At 36.9% G+C, this 27018-nt stretch overlaps 2 protein-coding genes across 3 annotated transcripts in view; one reads left to right on the top strand and one right to left on the bottom strand.

Annotated features, from left to right (window-relative positions):
* The window catches only part of LOC131596168 (uncharacterized), a 73671-nt gene that overhangs the window by 36156 nt on the left and 10497 nt on the right, over window positions 1-27018 (top strand). The gene's annotated exons all lie outside the window — the stretch shown is intronic.
* LOC131596173 (protein ANTI-SILENCING 1-like) lies at window positions 17861-19678 on the bottom strand. Its single transcript, XM_058868760.1, has 4 exons — window positions 19497-19678; window positions 19082-19419; window positions 18103-18271; window positions 17861-17987 (listed from the first exon to the last, which is right to left on the bottom strand). The coding sequence occupies exons 1-4, from the start codon at window positions 19507-19509 to the stop codon at window positions 17959-17961; spliced, it is 549 nt and encodes a 182-aa protein (XP_058724743.1). The 5' UTR covers window positions 19510-19678; the 3' UTR covers window positions 17861-17958.

Below are 27018 nucleotides of genomic sequence, written 5' to 3'. Positions count from 1 at the left end.
AGTAAGTGGGTCATACCATCTACGAAAGACTTACTGAAACTACGATAGTAAGTAGGTAAGACCAACTGCGAAGACTTACTAGAGCTATAGTAAGTGGGTCATACCATCTACGAAAGACTTACTGAAACTACGATAGTAAGTAGGTAGGACTGTTAGAACAAGATTTGTTCTTATCAATTATCTTAGTTTTGATGATAACAATAATATGAATTTTGCTTAAGATAATATGGTACTCTAATCCAATGCAATTTCCCTTTCAGGAAATATATATAAAGAGTACGCATAATTCAGCGCTCAGAAGTTGTATCTCAAATGGTTCAGCATGTAACATCAGAACATGGTCTGGCAAGACATCAGAAGATGGTCGAAGCAGAATCAGAACATGGGTCTATGGAAGCATCAGAAGAACATGAGATCAGAAGCACTGAAGATCAGAAGATGGTATCACGCTCAGAAGCACTTCAAGGTCAGAAGATCAGAAGATGCTATGCACCAAGCTGTTTTGACTCTGATGATATTCAAATGTAGTATTCACAAACATCAGATCAGAAGGAAGTACAGGTGGCAGACTACGCTGACTGACAAAAGGAACGTTAAAAGCTACTAAAGGCTACGTCAGTAGACACAGCGTGAACAAGGCTCGAGGTAGTTGACAAAAGCGTATAACATTAAGTGCAATGCTGTACGGAACACGCAAAGCATTAAATGCATTCAACGGTCATCTTCTCAACGCCTATAAATATGAAGTTCTGATGAGAAGCAAGGTTAACGATTCTGCACCAAAACAACTTATATCAAACTTGCTGAAACGCTGTTCAATCAAAGCTCAGAATCTTCATCAACTCACTACATTGCTGTTGTAATATTTTAGTGAGATTAAGCTTAAACGTTAAGAGAAATATCACAGTTGTGATTATCGCTTTTAAGAAGCATTTGTAAACTCTTGAATAGATTACATTAAGTTGTAAGGAACTAGAGTGATCGTGTGATCAGTATACTCTAGGAAGTCTTAGCAGTTGGCTGAGCAGTTTGTAACTAGAGTGATCGTGTTGATCAGAATACTCTAGGGAAGTCTTAGGAGTGAACTAAGCCTAGAGTGATCGTGTTGATCAGTAGACTCTAGAAAAGTCTTAGAGGGTATCTAAGCAGTTGTTCCTGGAGTGATCAGTGTGTGATCAGAAGACTCTGGAAGACTTAGTTGCGGACTAAGTGGAAAACCATTGTAATCCGTGCGATTAGTGGATTAAATCCTCAGGTTGAGGTAAATCATCTCTGCGGGGGTGGACTGGAGTAGCTTCGTTAACAGCGAACCAGGATAAAAATAATTGTGCAATTTATTTTTATCGTCCAAGATTTAAAGTCACACTTATTCAATCCCCCCCCTTTCTAAGTGTTTTTCTATCCTTCAATTGGCATCAGAGCGCCAGTTCTAAGGTGCAAGCACTTAACCGTGTTTAGAAAAGATTCAGGAAGAGAAAAACGCTTCATTTAAAAGATGGTTGATGAAAGTGAAAAGTCTACATCTACACCTGCATCTACATCTGGCTCTGCTGAGCAATACAACGGTAACAATGGTTATACTAGACCGCCGGTATTTGATGGTGAAAACTTTGAATACTGGAAAGATAAACTGGAAAGTTACTTTCTGGGTCTAGATGGTGATCTATGGGATCTTCTAATGGATGGTTACAAACATCCAGTAAATGCCAGTGGCGTGAAGCTGTCGAGGCAAGAAATGAATGATGATCAAAAGAAGCTTTTCAGGAATCATCATAAATGTAGAACTGTTTTGCTGAATGCTATCTCTCATGCTGAGTATGAGAAGATATCTAACAGGGAAACGGCCTATGACATATATGAGTCCTTGAAAATGACTCATGAAGGAAATGCTCAAGTCAAGGAGACTAAAGCTCTTGCCTTAATCCAGAAGTATGAAGCCTTCAAGATGGAGGATGATGAAGACATTGAAAAGATGTTTTCAAGATTTCAAACTCTTACTGCTGGATTGAGAGTTCTTGACAAGGGATACACCAAGGCTGATCACGTAAAGAAGATCATCAGAAGCTTACCCAGAAGATGGGGTCCTATGGTGACTGCATTCAAGATTGCAAAGAATCTGAATGAAGTTTCTTTGGAAGAGCTTATCAGCGCCTTGAGAAGTCATGAAATAGAGCTGGACGCAAATGAGCCTCAAAAGAAAGGTAAGTCTATTGCATTAAAATCAAATATCAATAAATGCACTAACGCTTTTCAGGCCAGAGAAGAAGATCCTGAGGAATCAGAATCTGAAGAAGATGATGAACTATCCCTGATCTCCAGAAGGCTAAATCAACTCTGGAAGACCAAGCAAAGGAAGTTCAGAGGCTTCAGAAGTTCAAGGAAATTTGAACGTGGAGAATCTTCTGATGAAAGAAGATTTGACAAGAAGAAGGTCATGTGCTATGAATGCAATGAGCCTGGACACTACAAGAATGAATGTCCAAATCTTCAGAAGGAAAATCCCAAGAAAAAGTGTCATAAGAAGAAAGGTCTTATGGCAACCTGGGATGAGTCAGAAGATGATTCAGAAGATGAGCAGGCCAACTGTGCGCTGATGGCGACAGAAGATAACGGATCAGAATCTACATCAGAATCAGATTCTGAAGAGGTATTTTCTGAACTTACTAGAGATGAGTTAGTTTCCGGTCTAACTGAACTTCTGGAACTCAAGTCTCAGATTAGTCTCAAATACAAAAAGCTGAAAAAGCAATTTGAATTTGAAACAAAGAAGCTTGAGTTGGAGAATTCTGAATTAAAAGAAAAACTTTTAAAATTATCCAATAATGTTGGATCTCCTTCTGATTCAGAAAAATCCACTCCTAGTCTAAACCATATTCTGAAAGAATATGATTTAAGTTTCAGGAAGTTCTTATCTAGAAGTATTGGCAGAAGTCAGCTAGCTTCTATGATATATGCCATATCTGGAAACAAAAGAGTTGGCATTGGTTTTGAGGGTGAAACCCCATACAAACTTGAACCTGTTGATGAAATGAAACTCACATACAAGCCATTGTATGATCAGTTCAAGTATGGCCACTCTCATGATATTAGGCACACTTCACATGCACAAAGTTTTCACATAACACACACCAAGAAGCATGTGACACAACCTAGGAAATATCATGAAACTCATATTAAAAATTATCATGCTGTTCCTCCTATTGCTTATAATGTCAAACCCAAGTTCAATCAGAACTTGAGAAAATCTAACAAGAAAGGACCCAAGAAAATGTGGGTACCTAAGGATAAGATTATTCCTATTGCAGATATCCTTGGCTGCAAGAAGGACAAAGCACAACATGTCATGGTACCTGGACTCTGGATGCTCACGACACATGACAGGAAGAAGGTCTATGTTCCAAGACCTGGTGCTTAAGTCTGGAGGAGAAGTCAAGTTTGGAGGAGATCAGAAGGGCAAGATAATTGGCTCTGGAACTATAAAGTCTGGTAACTCTCCTTCCATTTCTAATGTACTTCTTGTAGAAGGATTAACTCATAACCTCTTATCTATCAGTCAATTGAGTGACAATGGTTATGATATAATCTTTAATCAAAAGTCTTGCAAGGCTGTAAATCAGAAGGATGGCTCAATCCTATTTACAGGCAAGAGGAAGAACAACATTTATAAGACAGATCTGCAAGATCTTATGAGTCAGAAGGTGACCTGTCTTATGTCTGTTTCTGAAGAGCAGTGGGTCTGGCACAGAAGATTAGGTCATGCTAGTTTGAGAAAGATTTCTCAGATTAACAAACTGAATCTGGTCAGAGGACTCCCTAATCTGAAATTCAAATCAGATGCTCTTTGTGAAGCATGTCAGAAGGGCAAGTTCTCCAAACCTGCATTCAAGTCTAAGAATGTTGTTTCTACCTCAAGGCCATTAGAACTCTTGCACATTGATCTGTTTGGACCAGTCAAAACAGCATCTGTCAGAGGAAAGAAATATGGATTAGTCATCGTAGATGATTATAGCCGCTGGACTTGGGTAAAATTCTTAAAACACAAGGATGAGACTCATTCAGTGTTCTTTGATTTCTGCATTCAGATTCAATCTGAAAAAGAGTGTAAAATCATAAAGGTCAGAAGTGATCATGGTGGTGAATTTGAGAACAGATCCTTTGAAGAATTCTTCAAAGAAAATGGTATTGCCCATGATTTCTCTTGTCCTAGAACTCCACAGCAAAATGGGGTTGTAGAGCGAAAGAATAGGACTCTGCAAGAAATGGCCAGAACCATGATCAATGAAACCAATATGGCTAAGCATTTCTGGGCAGAAGCAATAAACACTGCATGCTATATTCAGAATAGAATCTCTATCAGACCTATTCTAAATAAGACTCCTTATGAATTGTGGAAGAATAGAAAGCCCAACATTTCATATTTCCATCCTTTTGGATGTGTATGCTTTATTCTGAACACTAAAGATCATCTTGGTAAGTTTGATTCCAAAGCTCAAAAGTGTTTCCTTCTTGGATATTCTGAACGCTCAAAAGGCTACAGAGTATACAATACTGAAACATTGGTTGTAGAAGAATCAATCAATATCAGGTTTGATGATAAGCTTGGTTCTGAAAAACCAAAGCAGTTTGATAATTTTGCAGATTGTGATATTGATATATCAGAAGTTGTTGAGCCAAGAAGCAACGCATCAGAAGCAGAGCTCCTCAGAAGCAAAGAACCAGAAGATCAAGTATCAGCTTCTCTGGAGGATCTAAGTATTTCTGAAGAACCATCTGTCAGAAGATCATCCAGACTCATCTCTGGTCATTCAGAAGATGTCATTCTTGGAAAGAAGGATGATCCAATCAGAACAAGAGCATTCCTTAAGAACAATGCAGACTGTCAATTAGGTCTTGTATCTTTGATCGAGCCAACTTCTGTTGATCATGCTCTAGAAGATCCAGACTGGATAATTGCTATGCAAGAAGAACTGAATCAGTTTACAAGGAATGATGTTTGGGATCTTGTTCCTAGACCAGATGGGTTCAATATAATTGGTACAAAATGGGTCTTCAGAAACAAGCTCAGTGAGAAAGGTGAAGTGGTAAGAAACAAAGCCAGACTGGTGGCTCAGGGTTATAGTCAGCAAGAAGGGATTGATTATACAGAAACCTTTGCACCAGTGGCCAGGTTAGAATCTATTCGTCTATTAATTTCTTTTGCCACTCAACATAACATCACTCTCTATCAAATGGATGTTAAGAGTGCCTTCTTAAATGGTTATATAGATGAAGAAGTTTATGTCCATCAACCTCCTGGTTTTGAAGACTCTATGTCTCCGAATCATGTGTTTAAACTAAAGAAATCATTATATGGATTGAAGCAAGCTCCCAGAGCTTGGTATGAACGCTTAAGTTCTTTCCTTCTAGATAATGGTTTCACTAGAGGAAAAGTGGACACTACTCTCTTTTGTAAAACCTTTGAAAAGGATATTTTAATTTGTCAAATATATGTAGATGATATTATTTTTGGAACATCTAATGCTACACTTGGAAAGGAGTTTGCTGAGTCTATGCAGGCTGAGTTTGAAATGAGCATGATGGGAGAACTCAAGTATTTCCTTGGAATACAAATAAATCAAACATCAGAAGGAACATATGTTCACCAAACCAAGTATGTGAAGGAACTTCTAAAGAAGTTTAATCTTCTGGACTGCAAAGAAGCCAAAACTCCTATGCATCCAACATGCATCCTAGGTAAGGATGAGGTAAGTAAGAAGGTAGATCAGAAGTTATACAGAGGTATGATTGGATCTCTTCTATATCTGACTGCTTCTAGACCTGACATTCTGTTCAGTGTTTGTTTGTGTGCTAGATTCCAATCAGATCCTAGAGAATCTCATTTAACTGCTGTTAAGAGAATTCTAAGGTATCTGAAAGGTACTACTAATGTTGGCTTAGTTTACAGAAAATCTAAAGAATACCACTTAGTAGGATTCTGCGATGCTGACTATGCTGGAGATAGAATTGAAAGAAAAAGTACTTCAGGAAGTTGCCAATTTCTTGGAAGTCATTTGATCTCCTGGTACAGCAAGAAGCAAGCAACTATTGCTCTATCAACGACAGAAGCAGAATATGTAGCTGCTGCTGGTTGTAGTACACAGATGCTCTGGATGAAGAGTCAGTTAGAAGATTATCAGATATCTGAGAGTAACATTCCTATATTCTGTGATAATACTTCTGCTATATGTTTATCTAAGAATCCTATTCTTCATTCAAAAGCTAAACATATTGAGATTAAACATCATTTCATAAGGGACTATGTTCAGAAGGGTGTCATATCTTTAAACTTTGTTGATACAGACCATCAATGGGCTGATATCTTTACAAAACCCTTGGCTGAAGATAGGTTTAAGTTCATTCTGAAGAACATCAGTATGGATTTATGCCCAGAATGAGAAGATGAGAAGTTCTCATATATGAGTATCTTCTGAAATGAATGCGGAACATTTTTTTTTGTCAGAAGTTCTGATTGAAATCTTTTAGAAATTATGATTCGGTTATTACTAACGTTTCATTGTCTAAGTTGATTCAGAACCTCTTTTAAAGCAAAACAGCTGTTACGTTTTATCTCGGGATGGTAAACCTGTCGTTACTATTCATGGATAAGCGCGTGTGCAGTTGAAGGGACGCCGACCATAGGTAACTGTGCCAGTCACCTCATTTGTCTTTATTATCTCTCCTCACGTCACGTAACATTAAATGCTTTTCATCATTCGTTTCATTTTATTTTTTTAAATACTCTTCAAACTCTTCTCTTTCCCTCTCATCTTTCTCTATCTCCTTGCATTCCTCATCAAGTTTTTCTCTCTCTCTCTTCCATATCAAACCCCACCTGTTCATTTTTCTACAAACCCATCATGAACTCTTCATCAAGCCCAGGAAATAATGAAAATGATCAAAACAACAAAAGAAAAGCTGTTGAAACATCGCCTTCCAAACCCAAAAAGATCAAAATCACCTATGATCCTCTCAAGGTGAATCCATTCGAAGCAATGTTGTCTGGAAACTATTCTAGACGTGTGTTTCATCCTCCTGGTGAAAGCCCTCCATCATCTCCGTCTTCTTCCTCATCTTTCGACCTTCAAGACTCAGCTTCCTCTTCATCTAACCCTTCCTCTCCCTTGATCGATTCCGAAGAAATCTCTTCATCTTCACCTGCTGGGAATGCTGTCTCTGGTAAAGATGGTGGAAGATCTGCATCAGAACCAAGTCTCCCTGAAAGCCCGAGAAGCAGTCAATGAGGCGTTTCACTCCTTCATGGCTTGTTGGCACAGACTTTGTCTTAGCTAGGGTCTTAGGACTTGGTCTTTGTAGTTTCCTTTCTTGTTGCATCTGTTTTCCTGCATTCCTGTTTTGTAATATCTCTTGATTATCAATGAAAAAGTTTCTTTGATTCCAGTGATTCTATTTGTCGTTTTATACATCTGAATTTTTTTAAATTTTCTTTTTGATGTTATGACAAAAAGGGGGAGAAGATAAATGATAAATGATTTGATTAATCTATCAGTTGCTGGGTAAAGGCTCCCACACATTCACTAACAAGAACTGCAAGTTCTACATGGTTTAAGTGTTTTGCAGGTACAGAGAAGTGAAGTTAATCTTCAGAAGCAAACACAAGAAGCAAAACCATGGAAACTGAAGCAAGCTGAGTGCTGTCAAGCTTCAGAGATCAGAAGCAAGAAAGAAGAATGAATCAGAAGCACTGATAATAGAATTTGAATATCATTGTCTATCCTGTTCTGACAGAATTCTATTTGCTCTGATACATATAATGTTATGGCTCTAATACATTATTTGCTCTGATACATTATTTCAGCCTATATGGCTCTGATACATATAATGTGTTCAAACATACATTTTATGTTCTAACTCGTTCATGCTGACTTTTGTCGTTTAGTTTTTGTTCTGTAACATTTCAGGATGTAGAGACGCTCTGATGATGCTCTGGTACATTCAACAATGTTCTGATACAAATCTAGCATGAAGTGATGATTGGTAGACATTCAAAGTTCTGAAGCTATCCGAGGGAAGCAGAAATCAGAAGATGTGAATGTTCTAAAAGATCCAGAAAATTCAAGTTCTGAAGCTGTCCTGAATGGAAGCAGAAGTCAGAAGCTGTGAATGTTCTGAAGATCAAAGAAATTCAAGTTCTGAAGCTGTCCACGATGGAAGCAGGAATCAGAAGCTGTGAGTGTTCTAAGGATCTAAAGAAATTCAAGTTCTGAAGCTGTCCAATGGAAGCAGAAGTCAGAAGCTATGAATTCTCTGAAGGCAGAAGCTTATATGATCGTCTCTACCGAAATAATCAGGGAAGTCTTTTATCAAAGTTCTTCGAGTATTTATTTCAGGGGGAGATTATTTATCTCAGGGGGAGATTGTTAATCTCAGGGGGAGACATATTCATATGCTTATGCTATAGCTGTGTAATTTGTCTTTTGCCGTCTACTCTTTCTGATCGCAAATTCATATCATTTATATATGTTTTTGTCATCATCAAAAAGGGGGAGATTGTTAGAACAAGATTTGTTCTTATCAATTATCTTAGTTTTGATGATAACAATAATATGAATTTTGCTTAAGATAATATGGTACTCTAATCCAATGCAATTTCCCTTTCAGGAAATATATATAAAGAGTACGCATAATTCAGCGCTCAGAAGTTGTATCTCAAATGGTTCAGCATGTAACATCAGAACATGGTCTGGCAAGACATCAGAAGATGGTCGAAGCAGAATCAGAACATGGGTCTATGGAAGCATCAGAAGAACATGAGATCAGAAGCACTGAAGATCAGAAGATGGTATCACGCTCAGAAGCACTTCAAGGTCAGAAGATCAGAAGATGCTATGCACCAAGCTGTTTTGACTCTGATGATATTCAAACGTAGTATTCACAAACATCAGATCAGAAGGAAGTACAGGTGGCAGACTACGCTGACTGACAAAAGGAACGTTAAAAGCTACTAAAGGCTACGTCAGTAGACACAGCGTGAACAAGGCTCGAGGTAGTTGACAAAAGCGTATAACATTAAGTGCAATGCTGTACGGAACACGCAAAGCATTAAATGCATTCAACGGTCATCTTCTCAACGCCTATAAATATGAAGTTCTGATGAGAAGCAAGGTTAACGATTCTGCACCAAAACAACTTATATCAAACTTGCTGAAACGCTGTTCAATCAAAGCTCAGAATCTTCATCAACTCACTACATTGCTGTTGTAATATTTTAGTGAGATTAAGCTTAAACGTTAAGAGAAATATCACAGTTGTGATTATCGCTTTTAAGAAGCATTTGTAAACTCTTGAATAGATTACATTAAGTTGTAAGGAACTAGAGTGATCGTGTGATCAGTATACTCTAGGAAGTCTTAGCAGTTGGCTGAGCAGTTTGTAACTAGAGTGATCGTGTTGATCAGAATACTCTAGGGAAGTCTTAGGAGTGAACTAAGCCTAGAGTGATCGTGTTGATCAGTAGACTCTAGAAAAGTCTTAGAGGGTATCTAAGCAGTTGTTCCTGGAGTGATCAGTGTGTGATCAGAAGACTCTGGAAGACTTAGTTGCGGACTAAGTGGAAAACCATTGTAATCCGTGCGATTAGTGGATTAAATCCTCAGGTTGAGGTAAATCATCTCTGCGGGGGTGGACTGGAGTAGCTTCGTTAACAGCGAACCAGGATAAAAATAATTGTGCAATTTATTTTTATCGTCCAAGATTTAAAGTCACACTTATTCAATCCCCCCCCTTTCTAAGTGTTTTTCTATCCTTCAAGGACCAACTGTGAAGACTTACTAGAGCTATAGTAAGTGGGTCATACCATCTACGAAAGACTTACTAAAACCACGATAGTGAGTGGGTATACCAACTGCGACGACTTACTAGAACTATAGTAAGTGGGTTACCTACAAACTGCAAAACCTTACTAGCACTATAGCAAGTCAACTATCTTCTACACAGCAAACGGCGAACCCTCGCTATTGATAGCTACGTTTATTCATCACGTTAGTCCCTCGGCAGTGATCTCTTCCAAAATTACAAAGGGTTTTACAAAGGAGTTTTACAAAGGGTTCTTCAATTGGGTTATTCATCACGTTAGTCCCTCAGTAGTGATCTTCTTCAAGACTACAAAGGGTTTTACAAAGGGTTTTTCAAAGGGTTTCTCAATTGGGGTCATTCATCACGTTAGTCCCTCGGCAGTGATCTTCTCCAAAACTTCATCAATAACAAACAAGGGTTTTATTTTTCTTTTCCGAAGTTACTGACATACTTCAAATAACATAACTAACAGTCATGCATCATTCAATTGCATACCTCATTCATACATAATGCATATATATACATTGCTCTCATTTATTTTGAGAAGCTCACTGCATCATACATCACATGCATCATGACATCGCATAAAATTAAGGTTGCCTTTTCAGGCCATGCTACAATAAAAAACACGTGGTTCCTTCCAAAAAGCAGTTGCTTCACATTCAAAAAAAGAGGGGTATTTACCTTGGATGGCATCTTTAAGCCCATCTCCCATGGAACTTTTTCCCAAAAAATGCAAATTTTAGGGCATTTCAGTGTTCAGTCATCTTCTACCTTTAGATCACGATAGGCAGACGTGCCTATCTGACTCTTCAGGTTTAATAAGATTGAACAGGGGAAGCTTTCATACCCCAAAATTTTCCCATCTCATTTCATCTTCAAGGGTTCAAGGTTCAAGGGTTTATTCTAGCAGACAAAGCTCTTCCTAATCCAGGATCTCCAAAACTAGGGTTTGCATTTTATCAAAGGAGTTTGAATCTCTAAGGCCTCAAATGGATCTCAAGGTATCTCATATGTCTCAAAGCATCTCCATGTCAATAGTCAAGCTTTAATTTCAAGGATTGCTCACTCAATGGCTCAAATGATCAACAGTCGACTAGTTTGACCTAAAAGTCAAATATGGTCAAAGTACAGTCAAACTTCAAGACTTTTGGTCAACATCAAGTATTTGAGGTTATATCCATCATTTGATCAAAGATTGATCATGATTGATTAATAAAAACTCAGAAATGAACAAATTCAAAAGGTTCAAATTAGGGTTTTTTTAATAGGAGAAAGTCAACTCAACTTTGACTGGTCATAACTTTCACATGGAGTATCAAAAATTTCCCAACCAAAGCCTATTTTGAAGGAAATTGGACTCTCTACAACTTTGTCCCTCACAAGCCAAGGCCAGAAATGCTTCATTTGAGATATATGGTACAAAAGATAATAGGTCCTTTTCAAAGGTCAACCAAAAGCAGTTTTTTGTCAAAGGCCATATCATCAAGATAAAATCTTCAAATGAAAAATATGTTCCAAGCTGGCTTGTAGAGGACATCTTGAGGTTTCCAAAAATTCCTATAACTCTTCCATATCTTAAAAATTGAGGGAGATATGCCTTGTCAAAGTTGGTCAATTTTGGAGGCAAAATGTGAAATAAAAGTGGTTCAAATTGGAGTTTCTTGCAAATGGGCCTAACGTTTTAAGCCTTAATCTTGGTCCACAAGTTATCTAAGTTATCAAGACCAATTTCCACGAATTAATGAATTTTATTTGATTTTTATATGGTTTTTATTCATTTAAATAATGATTAAAAGTTATATAAATCAATGGAAAATCAAATATTTGATTAGGGGAATCATAATGGCCAATTCCAATCAACATTTAATCAATATTGTCAAGCAAATTTCGTGAACAAGTGATTGGTGCAAATTAGGCCAATTTTAGAAAGTTTTAAAGTGATTTTCAATCAAGATTCAATCTCTTGAGTCAAAGAGATTTGGACCAATTTTGCTAACCTAATTCCCTCAAATATATATAAGAAACTCGTGCCAGTGCAGAGGGGGATTTTGGACAAGGTTTTGCAGTGACAAGCGTTCATACCGAATTCGAAAATTCAAGGAAAAAGCCAAGGTCGTTTTCAGAGTTGGAGATTGTTTCAGGGTGTATTAGAGATCTAAACACATTCCTGGAGTGTCATTGAATCTATTCCAATTGCTAGCAAGGTTGGAGGCACCCAGAATCGCATCCTCCAAGTCACGGTTTTTTCACGTTTTATTCCAATTTCGTTTTCTTACATTCACTCATGGTTAACACGTTTTGATTTCATATTCTGATTCATAATGATGCATGGAACGTTGCTGGTGTCTTTAATTTGATGTTTGGCTCATATATAGTAAAATGCCATTGTTAGGTTGTGAAGGTTCAAAATTAGGGCTTTGTGTTACGGGGAGAATTAGGTCAAGCCAAGGCTACCGCAGTGTTTAGAGGATCCAAAGGAGCCGATCCATGGTTTCGGAATTGATTTATATTGCGTATGATGTTATTTGTATTTTACAAGGGCTATGGCAACATTTGAAAAGCGTGGCCAAAAGGTTCTGAATTTCTAGAAAAAGAACCCACGAAGAAGACGTAGCTGGGCGGGGAAAATTGTCTTTTTTAAATTTTGATTAAATTGTTTTTTATAATACTATTCATGTATTATGTTGACAACAAAGCAAAAGCGCTTCAGTGGAGATGTGCCTTCAGTCCTTAAGCGCGAGAGGGACGGTTCGATCCCTGTCTCGTGCAATTATTTTGTGGATTTTCTGTATTAAGAATCACTTGCAGATCCTGCGTGTGCTATCTAGGGGGCTCATCTTACACCTTCAACGACAACCTTTGGATCTCAAAGCAGCTTGATCCAACGCTCCACAACGTGAAGCTCCACCATGGACACTCAAGAGCCACCATACAGGATCAACACCCAGGTTTTCTTAATTGTTTTTATTTATTTATTTAATGGTATAATTAAATCAATATATTTTTATTGTATATAATTTGATTGTTAAATTAAATTAATAATATAATTAAATTAGGATTAGGCTAGTAATTAGGGTTTAGAAGTATTTCCCCGATTTATTTCGATTATTCGATTTAATTTATTTAATCAGGTTTAAACCATTAAAAGATCACAAAAACCTTAGAAATTTATCAATGCATTAGGGTTTGCCCAATCTCACTGGCCATTTGGCAAAAATATTAATCCTTGATTAATTTATCAATTTTCTCTTCGATTCGATTATATCTAATAGTCGCATTGGTGAGAAATAAAATAATAAGATACATTTATTTTGCTAAATGGTTTTAACCAAATCTATTGGTTACGATGATTAGCATATTCAATTCGTTATCATGTAATAATCAAATCTATTGATTGTGAGGGGTAACGATAAAATTAATAATTTAAATTATTTAAAACACACTCATTTGCTATTCATGATAATCGAATCTATCGATCAGAATGGTTAGCAATCCTTCATTCAATCCGTTAACTATGGTGATCAAACCTATTGATCATCGCAACTAACGGTAACATATTAAACTAGGGTTGTACGCCATTTAAAACACTCAAAACTCATCTCTTCAATACTGCGATTTTCAAAACTACGATAAGGTAATTCAAAATACCTTGCGAACTTCGCATTTCAAAACTACGACAAGGTAACTCAAAATACCTTCAAACATCCATATCAAATCTAAGGCGTACAACCCTGCCCCGGACTACGTAGACTCTGATCCTCCATAAGGAGGTACGTATGCACTTGGCAACAAGGCGAGTCCCCTTCCCCAAAACCTCAATTCGTTCAAATCTGATTTTTACCCTCTTCACTTCCTTAGCTATTAACCTCAATAATTTTGCCATAAACATTTACCTTAAGATGCAAACCTTAGGAAAGGGTTAAGGGTGCCTAACACCTTCCCTTGACCCGAATATAATAACTTACCCTGAATCTCTTAACTGCGTAGGGTCTCCTATTCGCCCTGATAGAATAGGTGGCGACTCTAAAAGCTTATTTTTTAGGGCAGGTTGCTACACATATGTGTGAAGCTAATACAGGTTTTGTAGTGAATGTCATGATTGATTTTATGACATCCGTGTGTGACAGCAGGAGCTGTTATTATTTATTAAATGTGTTTCGTGATTTATCTCAATTATCAGTTTAGGAAACCTTTTATTGAGTGCTGAATATTTCATCCAGAAGATTCTGCTGACAGCACATTTTGTAACAGACAGATGGCGTGTGAATTAGGTTAACTTGGTTAACCCTAATTTGTTTCTTAAAAAGCCCAAGGCCCAAGACTGCATATAAAAGGACTGCAATCCTATTTTGGAACGCAGACAAAAGATTTTGTATTGTGAAGAACTGTTGTTTTATAGCTGTCTCGTGTGATCCAAGCAATTGTCCTTGATGATGGCGTTGGAATAGTTTGTGTTTGTTTAATGTCACTCTAAGCTTTTAAGCACGAGTGTGTGTCTCTTGATTGAAGCTTTTAAGCAGATCAAGGTGTGTTTTTGAAGAATGTCTTCTATGTGTAATTGTTATTTGTTTATGTGTAATCACTGTTGTGGTTGAGGGAGAGTGGAATGGAGATATTCCATATCTAGGGAGAACCTAGGTAGAAGGGTCATTGGGTAGTGATTAAGTGAGAAGTTGTAAACGGGGGAGTTTAGCTTTGAATTGATACTACTAATAGTGGACTTCATCCCTGGCTTGGTAGCCCCCAGAGTAGATTGTTTGAACCGAACTGGGTAAACAATTATGTGTGTTCTTTATTGTTTTTATGCTCTTCTGTTATTACTATATGTGCTGCGTAATTGTGGATGTCATAACATCCAGTTTGATATCGAGCGTGTGTTACTAGAATTTTCACATATGCAATGCATTAATGATAATTATTAAAACAAATAATGTCTGTCATAAGTCAAATGTTTAAACAAACAGAATAGAAATTGCAAATGAAAGTAAAACTAATGATCCAAAAGTCCATCCTTCTAGCCATCCATACCATTAGCAATCTTGTTATGATTAGGCATGGGAGCACTGATCACGTTAGGGGTCACACAAGCTTGTAAGGTCTGTTTTGTTCTTAAAGTCTTTCATTTAGGAAAGACTTGTAAGGTCCGTCCATAGCACTATTTTGTTCTAAATTTAGAATTTTGCCTATGTTCCAAATTTGATAGTCCGTCCATAGCACTATTTTGTTCTAAATTTAGAATTTTGCCTATGTTCCAAATTTGACAGAATGTTGTCACATTATGGCCTTTGTTTTACTAATATTTCTCCCAGTCGGTCTATTATACATAAATTATTGTCTATTATATTTCCTAAATCTTAAAATAAATGTCTTTTTAGTCATAAAAAATTGTCTCAAAATAATAGACTCTTTACTTTCTCAATACAACATTAACTAACTTTTACCAACAACTTTATCCCTTATTTACTCTCTTTTCAAGTCATGACAATCTATAACAACCAATAGTAATTAAGGATAATTTTGTAAAAATTGTTATCTTTATTGATTCAGCATTACTTTTCTTAATTTCTGTGTAACAATCTTAAACGACATATATTTTGAGACAAAGGGAGTACTTTATTTAACCATTTGTAATAGACATTTTGGTGAAATGAGAGTATACATGGAGAAGAGCCATGTCATCTATATATGTACACTTTGGTAGGTTACTTTGGCAAGGATCGAATTAATTAATTGTTTCTTGTTATATGAACAAAACCATCGGTCCTTTTTTCGTCAACAATATTATATAGTAAAATTGAAAGTTTTAAGTAATGATGTTGCATACTTCGATCTACTCAATAGATCTTGCCAATTTTTCAAACAAAAACAAATCAAAAAGCAAAATAAACCAAGAAGCATGAAGATAAGTGTTTTTCACTACAATCAATCCTTGTGAAACTTGGCATGAGATTCAAGTTAATAAAACAACTGCTTAATTCCATGCCAAGTATTTCCTATAAATCCTCATTTCAAAGAAACACTTAAACCACAGCATATTCCACAGAAAACCAACAGTTTTAGAAAATCATCAATTGATTAACACAAATGGCCTCAACTCAACCAAACAGCACTCCCATTGTCATAGTAATTGTGGTCGTCTGCGCCGGAGGCCTTGTCTTTCTTTCATTGTTTGTTTTTGCACTATACTGCTTCTTTCAGAAGAGGAATGAGAGGACACAAGAAACCGATATCATCCACATCGATGAGCATAAAAAGGGTAAGGAAACCGTTACTCCTGGTCCTTTTGGAAAACAAGCAGTAGCTATATCAGTTGAAGATGATGTGCATGTAGATGAAACAAGGAAGAATGAGAAACTCGGCCATGGTTTGACAGCCGAATCATCCTCAGATATCATTCGTATTGATGAGCATAAAAAGGGCAACGAAACCATTGTTCCTGGTCCTTTTGGACAACAGGCAGTAGTTATATCAGTTGAAGATGATGTTCATGTAGATGAAGCAAGAAAGAGTGAGAAACATGGTCATGGTTTACACGCCAAATCATCTTTAGCTGAAGCAAACCATCACAATTCTAACAGCCAATAGGTCGGAACTTCTCCTGGTTGGAAGAAGTTGTGAAACTTCACATAGAAACAATTAAACTAGTACAAGAACTCCCAATAAATATGCCACTTCACCTAAAATCCATAAACATTCTTCATTTGCTTTTCTGATTTATACTTTTTCCTTTTGGCTGGTAAACTCATCATTTGTTGAATATCTTTCTACCAAGTTGACAAAAAATAAGCTAGAAGCTCTGTGTATGCATTCAATCTGACATAAATAAACAATACTCAATTTATATGCTAATAATATTAACTAGTATCTTTCACTTCTTGCTTTTATTTAAATGTATTCAGAGCTTGATATATATCATAAATAATCATGTCATGTTTCCTTGACAAGGATTCAAACTCATATCATCATTAATTTGAAGATAAAAGTATGTATGCCGCCAATCTGACTTAAGTCGATGTGCAAAACATGAAAGTTATAAAGGTGCGTAACATGGCATCCTAAAAACACGACAGCTAATAACAGCCACAAATGGACAAAATTTAAAACCTATAAGCAAACCATCAATCAATCCCGAATGGAAATATGTTGAAACACAATAAAACAGATACCTGATAGATATATGTTGAAACACAATAAAACAGACACCTGATAGATATATAGCAGATCAACGCAGCTGCAGATCTCAGCCGTTTGAATAAAGAACCAATGGCTCACATTATAGGCCACGTTTAAAACCCCGATTTGATGGAGTTTATAGACAAAAATTCAATCTTCATCCAGCGGCTGATAACAGACAACAGCTGGCTGCATGATTTGCCTAAGTGCATGGAATCCAAGTAAGGAAAATACACTATGCTATCCATGATAGTCCTTGAAGACTAGAAAGCAAATCAAAAGCTCATAATCCATAGATGAAAGGGAATGTGCTTACGCTATTAAACATCCTATGGAAAAACATGAAGAAAGATTAGTTCTCACTAAAACAAGCTAAGACAGTTGCCTGTATGTATTTGCAGAAAAGACGCCATATACAGTTATATCGTGTGACTTAATAGACAAGAAAATAATCTCAAGAGAAACAAATGGCAACACAGTGCTTGACCACATTAGTTAAGAAAGACAAGTCTAAAAACCCAACATATAAGAGGTTATGACTTGGTTCAAATGGCTATTTCTAAATTACCAAACTACTCAACTTCTGCTTAAATAATAACGATGATAGTAAGTGAACTTAGGAAGAAACACATCAGGCGATAACCCAGCATTAATTCAAAGGCACCTGATTTCTTTATTAAACATCAGAAACAACAAATTTCTATACCAATCCAAAAAAATTCTTCTACATCACAAAAAAAAAAAAAAAACAGAACCTCCAAAAAAATTATTCTATGAATGCTTTTCCTACTTGCCAGCTAATATTTAACTACAGATTGACTGTTTTTATTACACTCAGAAAAGCAACTTCACTACTTTTCAAGGCATTCCCCATCAACTTCTTTCTCTTATAGACAATGTTTTACAGCAGCAGCAGCAACAGGCTTTTGACTATGCCACTTTGTTAAAAAAGTTTTTAACTGCAACAAAAGAAAAAAAAACAAACCATAAGATTTTCAACAATCCAAAGAAAAGAAGTGACTACTGACTAATCCGACATATTCAAACACGTCAGCTAGGATCAGTTCCGCATACCTTCAACTCCAGAAATCTTGTCATCTACTTCCTCCACTATTTTACGCTGCCCAACATCAAAGTAACGATAGAACACAAAGCTAGCTTTCCGAAATGCTACATCTGATGGTTGTGGATTCCTAGAGTCCTTAGAAATGCAAACAACATTGCATTTCCCAGTAATAGATTCCTGATACGTCAAACAAAAATAACCAATTCAATTAAGGTTACAAACTGATGGTCTTTTCCAATCAAAACCTAGCAAAATTAAATAACTTGCTCTAATGAAGAATTGGTTACAAAAACAACACTTATTTATGAGATCCATAATGGCAAGCACTGCTAGAAACAAACTTCCTAAAAATCTCTTTTCAACACCATCGCTGTAAAATTGAGTAAAATTCTCATGGATTCGAACTAGATCCCACTAATGACGGTGATCTAATTTCAAAGTGACGAGGCCCACATAAATTTTACTTAACCTACAAAGGAACACTAGTAACAAACTATCTAAAAATATCTTTTCAACACTCCTCGCCGTATAATTGAGTTGAATTCATATAGATTCTGACTAAATTTCACTAAATGATGGTGATTTGATTCCCTGTTTAGTAGCACTCATTTCAAAATGGTGGATCATACATAAATTTTGCTTACTTTACGGAGGAGCGCTAGCAACATCCTCTTAGTGTAACTGAGCCAAATTCAAATGAATTCAAACTAAACTCCACTAAACAACCATGACTTAATTCCTTGTTTAGTCGCATTCAATTCTATTAAGAGTCCCACATCGGACAATAAATGGCCTGAACATTTGCTTATACGTGGGAGCAATCCCCACCTTACAAGCCAGTTTTGTAGGGATGAGTTAGGCCCAACCACATTTCTTAACAAATTCCAAGTGGCGGAGACTATATAATTGACTGAAATTCCCATGAATACTCCTCGAATCAATGAGAAACAAATAAAAATAAAATATTGAATTCAAAAACTGAATTACCAGAGGATTGATGATGGCGAGTTCAGTGCAATCACCACAAGCCAAGAACAATTCATTATAATAAATCTTAACCCTAGTCAAAAGCTTTGAGATCTCACGCGGACGAACAAACCGCTGAATCTTAATTTTCCTAGCCTTTTCACTAGTAGAAGTTTCCCATATCTTGATGATTTTTCCAATATGAGGTTCAGATTGGGCTCCATTTTTAATATAAACAGTATCAAAAAGCGAGTAATCAACACCATTCAAGGTGAACGATTCGTAGAACTGTATGTCTCTCTTTTTGCCTCCTTTTCCACGCTTTTTCCCCCATTTGAACTCTACCGTCTTTGGTTTTTCTGAGAGGGATTAGAATTTCACAATTATACCAAAATCATACGTGGCATATTATAATATCAAAAATGTTTCATCATACCTTCGATCTTCATCGCTAGAGAGTGAGGAAGCAGAGGACTAGAAGCACGGCGGTGAACGGAGGAAAACGGTGGTCGGCGTCGTTTAGTCCGGTGGTGAAGAGGCAAAGAAGGATTGATTAGAATAAATAGGGTTAAATGTGTTTGGTTGTTATGAATATCTTTTCTAAAATATTTGAGTTGCGTCTTTTGGTCGGGAGGGTAGGTAAGGTGATGTGGCAATATTATAATCATGTCAATTATGTTTTTCCGTTATATTTCAAATTGCCCTCTAAAGTTTTAATGACATGTATTTTTTATTTAATTTTCAAATAAATTCAAGGTTAAATATCTTTTTTTTCTACTTAATTATACTTAAATATATTTATTTAATTTTCAAATAAATTCAAGGTTAAAGATCTCTTATTTTTTAAAACGGTCAATTAGATCTCTTATTTATTCAAATGATGTCATATGAAAAAATTCCGTGTAATTTTTATTAACAGTGTTTATTTTTGTACGCGGAACATCTTATTTGACATCTTGTCATCACCTTCTTCATTTTGTTTGAGTTTGTTCACATCAGTTACTTAACTAAGAATGAAAAATATATATGTTCATCCAAAATTACTTTTAACACGATTTTAGTTTATATCAATAAAAACTCTTTTAAGTAATTGACTAAATCAATTTGTATTGTTCAATCAAAGCCACCAATTTTTCCAAATGGTGGAACCTTATTGTTGTTTTCCCCTCATTTTCTCATTCATTCCTTTCTTTCTCAAACATTTTGAAGAGGCTCATTTACTTCCTCTCTTTCTCTTCCCTCTTCCCACATTTATCATCTTTCTCTCTTCTCTCTTGCAAATATTACCTTTTCAAAGCAAAGGTAAAAGTAGTTTCAAGATTCTCTCTTCCCCTTCTCCACTTTCACAACTTCATTTTCACTCTCTCCCTAGTCAAAACTCGGTTCTCATTTGAGCTTCAATAACAACTTTGTTTCTTCTCCACCTCATGTAAGTGTGTTCCTTACTTTAATTGTTTCACTTATAGAACTATGCTCATTTTCATTTTGAGTCTTTCTTATTCTTTTTAAAGCTTCAAATCTGATTTTGAGTCGCAATAATTTCTCGTTTTTTTATAAAGAAAAAGGAAGTATAAAGAACATAGCACACACAACCGGCAAAATATATATGAAGAAACCAATCAATGTCTAGATGGAATGAAGAGAAGAGCATCCATGAAGACAAATATTTATGAATTATGGGATAAAATTAGATCTAGAGTTTTTATAAATTTACCTACATCTTCCATTTTCTACATAATTAGTCAGAGACTCGTGCTGTCGTCCGGGTGCATTATTTATGGTGTAATATTTTATGAACGATATGAAAAATGTGAAGTAAAGAAGTTTGACCAAATTACATTTATAAAATGGAAATTGATCATTTAATTTTTTTCTACTAATAAGATATTAGTAGTATGATGTGAGATATTGGATCAAACTCTAGTATTGTTGAAGGGTAGCTTCTTGGTTCAACAGTTCGACAGAGTTAAGCATGAAGTCGAAGGATTGTTTACATGTTGGTGTCGAAGTGTGCATGCTGTAGTCGAAGATGGGTCTAGCATGCAGATGTCGAAGATGCTAGGGTTGTTAGCATGTTAAATTAGGTTTTAGTGTTTAAACCCTAATTTGTTAAGTTAGCTTGTTTATTAAGTTGGCTTGTGTAATGGGCCTTGCTGAAAAAGCCCATTAGTTAGTATGTTAGGTTTTATTATAAATAGCATACTAGTCTCTCATCATTGCTAAGCTGCAAATCCTAATTTAGGGTGAGAGAGGTTATTTGTTATTCTTGTAAACTTGTAATCTTGTTTTAAGAGAAAGTAAAAGAATAGCAGTTATAACCAATTCTTGTGTTCTTATTTTCTTCCCTAATTCCCTATTATACTTTGTTATTGGTATCGTTTTTCACAACAAATTGGTGCGGTGAGCGTGGAGAAGATGCCTTCTACAAAGTATGAGATTGAAAAGTTCACCGGAGTGAATGATTTCGGTCTGTGGCGCTTAAAGATGAAAGCCCTACTGGTTCAGCAGGGTTGTTTGGAAGCGTTGAAGGGAGAGGCAGCCATGAATGCAGAATTGACGGCAGCGGAGAAGACGAATATGATCGAGAAAGCACACAGCGCAATTTTGTTGAGCCTTGGTGATAAGGTTCTCCGGCAGGTATCAAAGGAGACGACGGCATCAGGGTTATGGGTGAAACTTGAAAGTTTGTATATGACCAAATCGCTGTTAAATCGACTCTACCTGAAGCAAGCTTTGTATTCATTCAAGATGATTGAAGACAAAGTATTGGCTGAGCAGTTGGATATGTTCAACAAGCTGATTCTTGATCTTGAAAATATTGATGTGAAGATCGATGATGAAGATCAAGCGTTGTTACTATTGTGTTCTTTGCCTCGATCACATGCTCACTTCAAAGAAACTCTCTTGTATGGAAGGGAGTCCCTGACGTTTGAAGAAGTTCAATCAGCCTTGTACTCTAAGGACTTGAATGAACGAAAGGAGCATAAACCTTCGACTGTTGGCGAAGGTTTGGCCGTTAAAGGAAAACTCTTACGAAAGGATGGTAAGTTCGACAAGAAGAAAGGCAAAACCCAATCGAAGACTTACAGTGGCGAAGCATCTGGCATTCGATGCTACCATTGTAAGAAGGAGGGTCACACAAGAAAGGTCTGCCCTGAACGCTTGAAATATCATGGAGTAAGGATAATGGCAACGCTGCCATTGTTCAAGATGATTTCGAATCATCTGATGTTCTTGTGGTTTCAAGCAGTGACTCTAAGAAGGAGTGGATTATGGATTCAGGTTGCACTTGGCACATGACTCCAAACAAAGACTTGTTCGAGGAATTATGTGATCAAAATGGTGGATCAGTATTGCTGGGAAACAACAAGGCTTGCAAGATTGCAGGTGTTGGATTTGTGAGATTCAAGCTCCATGATGAGTCAATAAGGTTGTTGACTGAAGTCAGGTATGTTCCTGATTTGAAGAGAAATCTGCTTTCTCTTGGTGAATTCGACAAGAAAGGATATGTTTTCGAAGGAGAGAAAAGTATCCTAAGAGTCATGAAGGGTTCGAAGGAAGTCTTGAGAGGCGTGAAGAAACAAGGCTTGTATACCCTTGAGGCTGAAGTTGTAAGTGGTTCGACAAATGTTGCATCCACGAAACCTTTGTCGAAAACAGAAATCTGGAATATGAGATTGGGCCATGTCAGTGAAAGGGGTCTGGTCGAATTAGGGAAACAAAATCTGCTTGGTGGAGACAAAATCGAAAAGCTGAAGTTTTGTGAACCCTGTGTACTTGGAAAATCTTGCAGAGTGAAGTTCAACAAAGGCAAACAAAGAACACATGGATCCCTTGATTACATCCATGCTGATCTTTGGGGGCCTGCAAGGTGTCCATCACATTCAGGAGCAAGGTATTTTCTATCCATAGTAGATGATTATTCCAGAAAATTATGGGTATTCATCCAGAAGACTAAGGATGAAACTTTTGAGAATTTCAAAAGTTGGAAGACTCTGGTTGAAAATCAGACTGGCAGAAAGGTCAAGAGGTTGAGAACCGACAATGGCCTTGAATTTTGCAATGAGGCATTCGACAGTTTTTGTGCTGCCTCTGGTATTGCAAGGCATAGAACTACTGCAGGTACTCCACAGCAAAATGGTTTGGCTGAAAGGTTTAATCGAACTATTTTGGAGAGAGTCAGATGCATGTTGACTAGTGCGGGGTTAACAAAGGTGTTCTGGGCTGAGGCTGTTTCGACAGCAACATATCTGATAAACAGATGTCCTTCGACAGCGTTAGATATGAAGACACCTGAAGAAGTTTGGTCGAGACATCCACCAGATCTCGACAAACTGAGAGTATTTGGCTGCGTAGCCTATGCTCACATTAGGCAAGACAAGGTCGAACCTAGAGCTCTGAAATGCATGTTCATGGGATACCCTGAAGGAGTCAAAGCTTATAGGCTATGGTGCCTAGAACCAGGTCACAGGAGGTGTATCACCAGTCGAGATGTAGTTTTCAATGAAGCTGAAATGGCTTTTAAGAAAACTGATGATGTTGGTCGAAGTACAGAAACATCTGACGAAGAGCTGGAACAGGTAGAGATTCCTGTTGAGGTGGAGCATGTTGATGCTGAATTGCATATCTCAGATGAAGTCGAAGAAGAAGCAGAAGATGCTGAAGTTGAGGAAACTGACGATGACTACCTATTGTCGAGAGATAGGTCGAGAAGAGTCATCAAGCCACCTCAGAGACTTGGATATGCAGATCTTATAGCTTATGCCTTAATCTCTGCAAGTGAGGTTCTAGACGAAGAACCTAGAGACTATAAGGAAGTTATGAGGAGTCGAAACAAGACTGAATGGCTGAAGGCCATGGATGATGAGATGAAATCTCTTCATGATAATCATACTTGGGAACTGATCAAGAAACCTGTTGGGGCAAGGTTAGTCAGCTCTAAATGGATTTTCAAAGTTAAGGAAGGAATTAAAGGAGTGACGTCGAAAAGATACAAGGCAAGGTTAGTTGCAAGGGGTTTCACTCAGAAAGAAGGTGTCGACTTCAATGATGTGTTTTCTCCTGTTGTGAAGCATAGGTCCATTCGAATGTTGCTTGCCATGGTGGCACAGTTCGATCTTGAACTGGAACAGATGGATGTGAAGACTGCGTTCTTGTATGGTGATCTAGATGAAACGATCCTGATGAGGCAACCTGAAGGGTATGTCGAAAAGGGGAAGGAAGATTATGTGTGCAAGTTAAAGAGATCTTTGTATGGGCTGAAACAATCTCCTCGACAGTGGAATAGGAGATTCGACAAGTTCATGGCACGCATAAGTTTCATTAGAAGTCAGTTCGACCACTGCGTTTACTTCAGATTTCGACCTGGTAATTCATTTGTTATTTTGTTGCTTTATGTGGATGATATTCTCATAGCAAGCAACAATGTTGAAGATGTGATGAGGGTGAAGGCTGAACTCAATAAGGAGTTCGATATGAAGGATCTGGGAGCTGCTTCCAGGATTCTTGGAATTGACATTCGAAGAGATAGAAAGAAGTCGAAGTTATGTCTATCTCAAGAGGCATATCTACGGAAGATTCTTGAAAAGTTTGGTATGTCGAATTCGAAGCCAGTTGTGACTCCAATAAACCCTCAATTCAAGCTGAGTATTGATCAGTGTCCCAGTACTGATGTCGAAAGAGCCTATATGAATAGCATTCCGTATGCTAATATAGTTGGTTCTTTGATGTATGCTATGGTTTGTGCTAGACCCGACATAGCATACGCAGTAAGTCTTGTAAGCAGGTACATGGCGAATCCTGGAAAGGCTCACTGGCAAGCATTGAAGTGGATTTTAAGGTACATAAATGGGTCTCTGAATAGAGTCCTAATTTATGGTGGAGCCTTGGGTGAAGATAGTAAAGCAGTAATAGAAGGATATGTCGACTCTGATTATGCAGGTTGTATGGATTCCAGAAAATCTATTTATGGATATGTTTTCACTATGTTTGGCACTGCAATTAGTTGGAAAGCAACACTTCAGAAGGTTGTTGCTCTATCAACCACTGAAGCGGAGTATATTGCCCTAACTGAAGCTGTGAAAGAAGCATTGTGGCTTGAAGGTTTTGCGAAGGAGCTGAAACTTCAAGGTCGAGGTATCACTGTTAAATGTGATAGTCAAAGTGCAATACACCTGTCGAAGAATTCAGCCTATCATGAGCGAACTAAGCACATTGATGTGAGGCTGCATTTCGTCAGAGGAGTAATCGAGCGTGGAGAAGTCCAAGTGCTGAAGGTTTCGACTGAAGACAATGCTGCTGATATGATCACCAAGACATTGCCGAGTTGCAAGTTTTTCCACTGTATGCAGTTGATAAAGCTGCATGAAGAAAGCTAGTTTGTTCCTTGACGTTGTAGAGTTAGGTCCAAGGTGGAGATTTGTGAGATATTGGATCAAACTCTAGTATTGTCGAAGGGTAGCTTCTTGGTTCGACAGTTCGACAGAGTTAAGCATGAAGTCGAAGGATTGTTCACATGCTGGTGTCGAAGTGTGCATGCTGTAGTCGAAGATGGGTCTAGTATGCAGATGTCGAAGATGCTAGGGTTGTTAGCATGTTAAATTAGGTTTTAGTGTTTAAACCCTAATTTGTTAAGTTAGCTTGTTTATTAAGTTGGCTTGTGTAATGGGCCTTGCTGAAAAAGCCCATTAGTTAGTATGTTAGGTTTTATTATAAATAGCATACTAGTCTCTCATCATTGCTAAGCTGCAAATCCTAATTTAGGGTGAGAGAGGTTATTTGTTATTCTTGTAAACTTGTAATCTTGTTTTAAGAGAAAGTAAAAGAATAGCAGTTATAACCAATTCTTGTGTTCTTATTTTCTTCCCTAATTTCCTATTATACTTTGTTATTGGTATCGTTTTTCACAACATATGAAAATTACGTTCTAAGTTAAAATAATAATCTCCAAAAAAAAAAAGGTTATAAGTTAAATTAATGATCCACAATTTTTTTTTTTACTAATAAGATATTAGTAGTATTAAAAGTAGTTTCTAAGTTAAAATAATTTCACATGTGAACATTTCAGAAAGACATGAAAATCTACTTTGTTCATTCAGAAAAGAAATCATCTACCAGTGGTGAAAAGATTTTATTGAATTGTGCACTCCTTTCTCATACTGTTTTCAACAGAGAAGATACTCGTGCATCTGCACCAGTGAATTCATTTTAATTTTGACGTAAAAATTATTTTAGTCGATGAAAGGGTGATAGTGATCTTCCGTCACGGGAAAGGGTGAGCAACTTGGAAACAAACTTTACATGATTCTTTCCCTCGTCTTTTACTACTGTTTTTGCCTCTAATGATACTCCAACTTGCATCATTTTACTAATTTATATATATTGTCAAAAAAACTTCAAATGCAATTATTATCCCTTTTTATGTAGCTAATCCAGCATGATGCTTATTTGCATATATTGTTAGCAGTAACATGAGAAGGTTTTCTTTTGGTGTTGGACCTAAGGTATTAAGTTCCATATATGGCAAGCTCCCTTAAGTCTTGTGATAAAATCTGTAATTGACTTTCTCTATAATTCTAGCCGTTTGATAAGATGTGTTAGAAGATAGCACTGATCTAGAAGGGGGGTTGAATAGATCACTTGAATTTTATTGGTACACTTTTTAAAATTTATTTTTTTAAAATTACGAAAGCTGCCTGGATCACAATCGTCTAAACGATCCGTTATTGGTAAGATTGAGTATGCAAAACCGAATGGAATAATTAAGTTGAGTTAAGAATCAATACTCTAGACAATCGATCGTTTGGACAATATCACTTAATAATAGAATCGCCCAATGACTTGTTAAAGTAGGATAAAACTAGACTAAGGAAGCAATAGTTTGTGAGTGATCAAATTATCAAACACTTGGTGTGCACAACACACCAAGTTGAATTTTGCTTAATTGTAGTGGAGTGTTT

This window comes from Vicia villosa, linkage group LG4 (assembly GCF_029867415.1).
Source record: "Vicia villosa cultivar HV-30 ecotype Madison, WI linkage group LG4, Vvil1.0, whole genome shotgun sequence".
Taxonomy (NCBI): Eukaryota; Viridiplantae; Streptophyta; class Magnoliopsida; order Fabales; family Fabaceae; genus Vicia; species Vicia villosa.
This window is presented reverse-complemented; position numbering and strand designations above follow the sequence as displayed.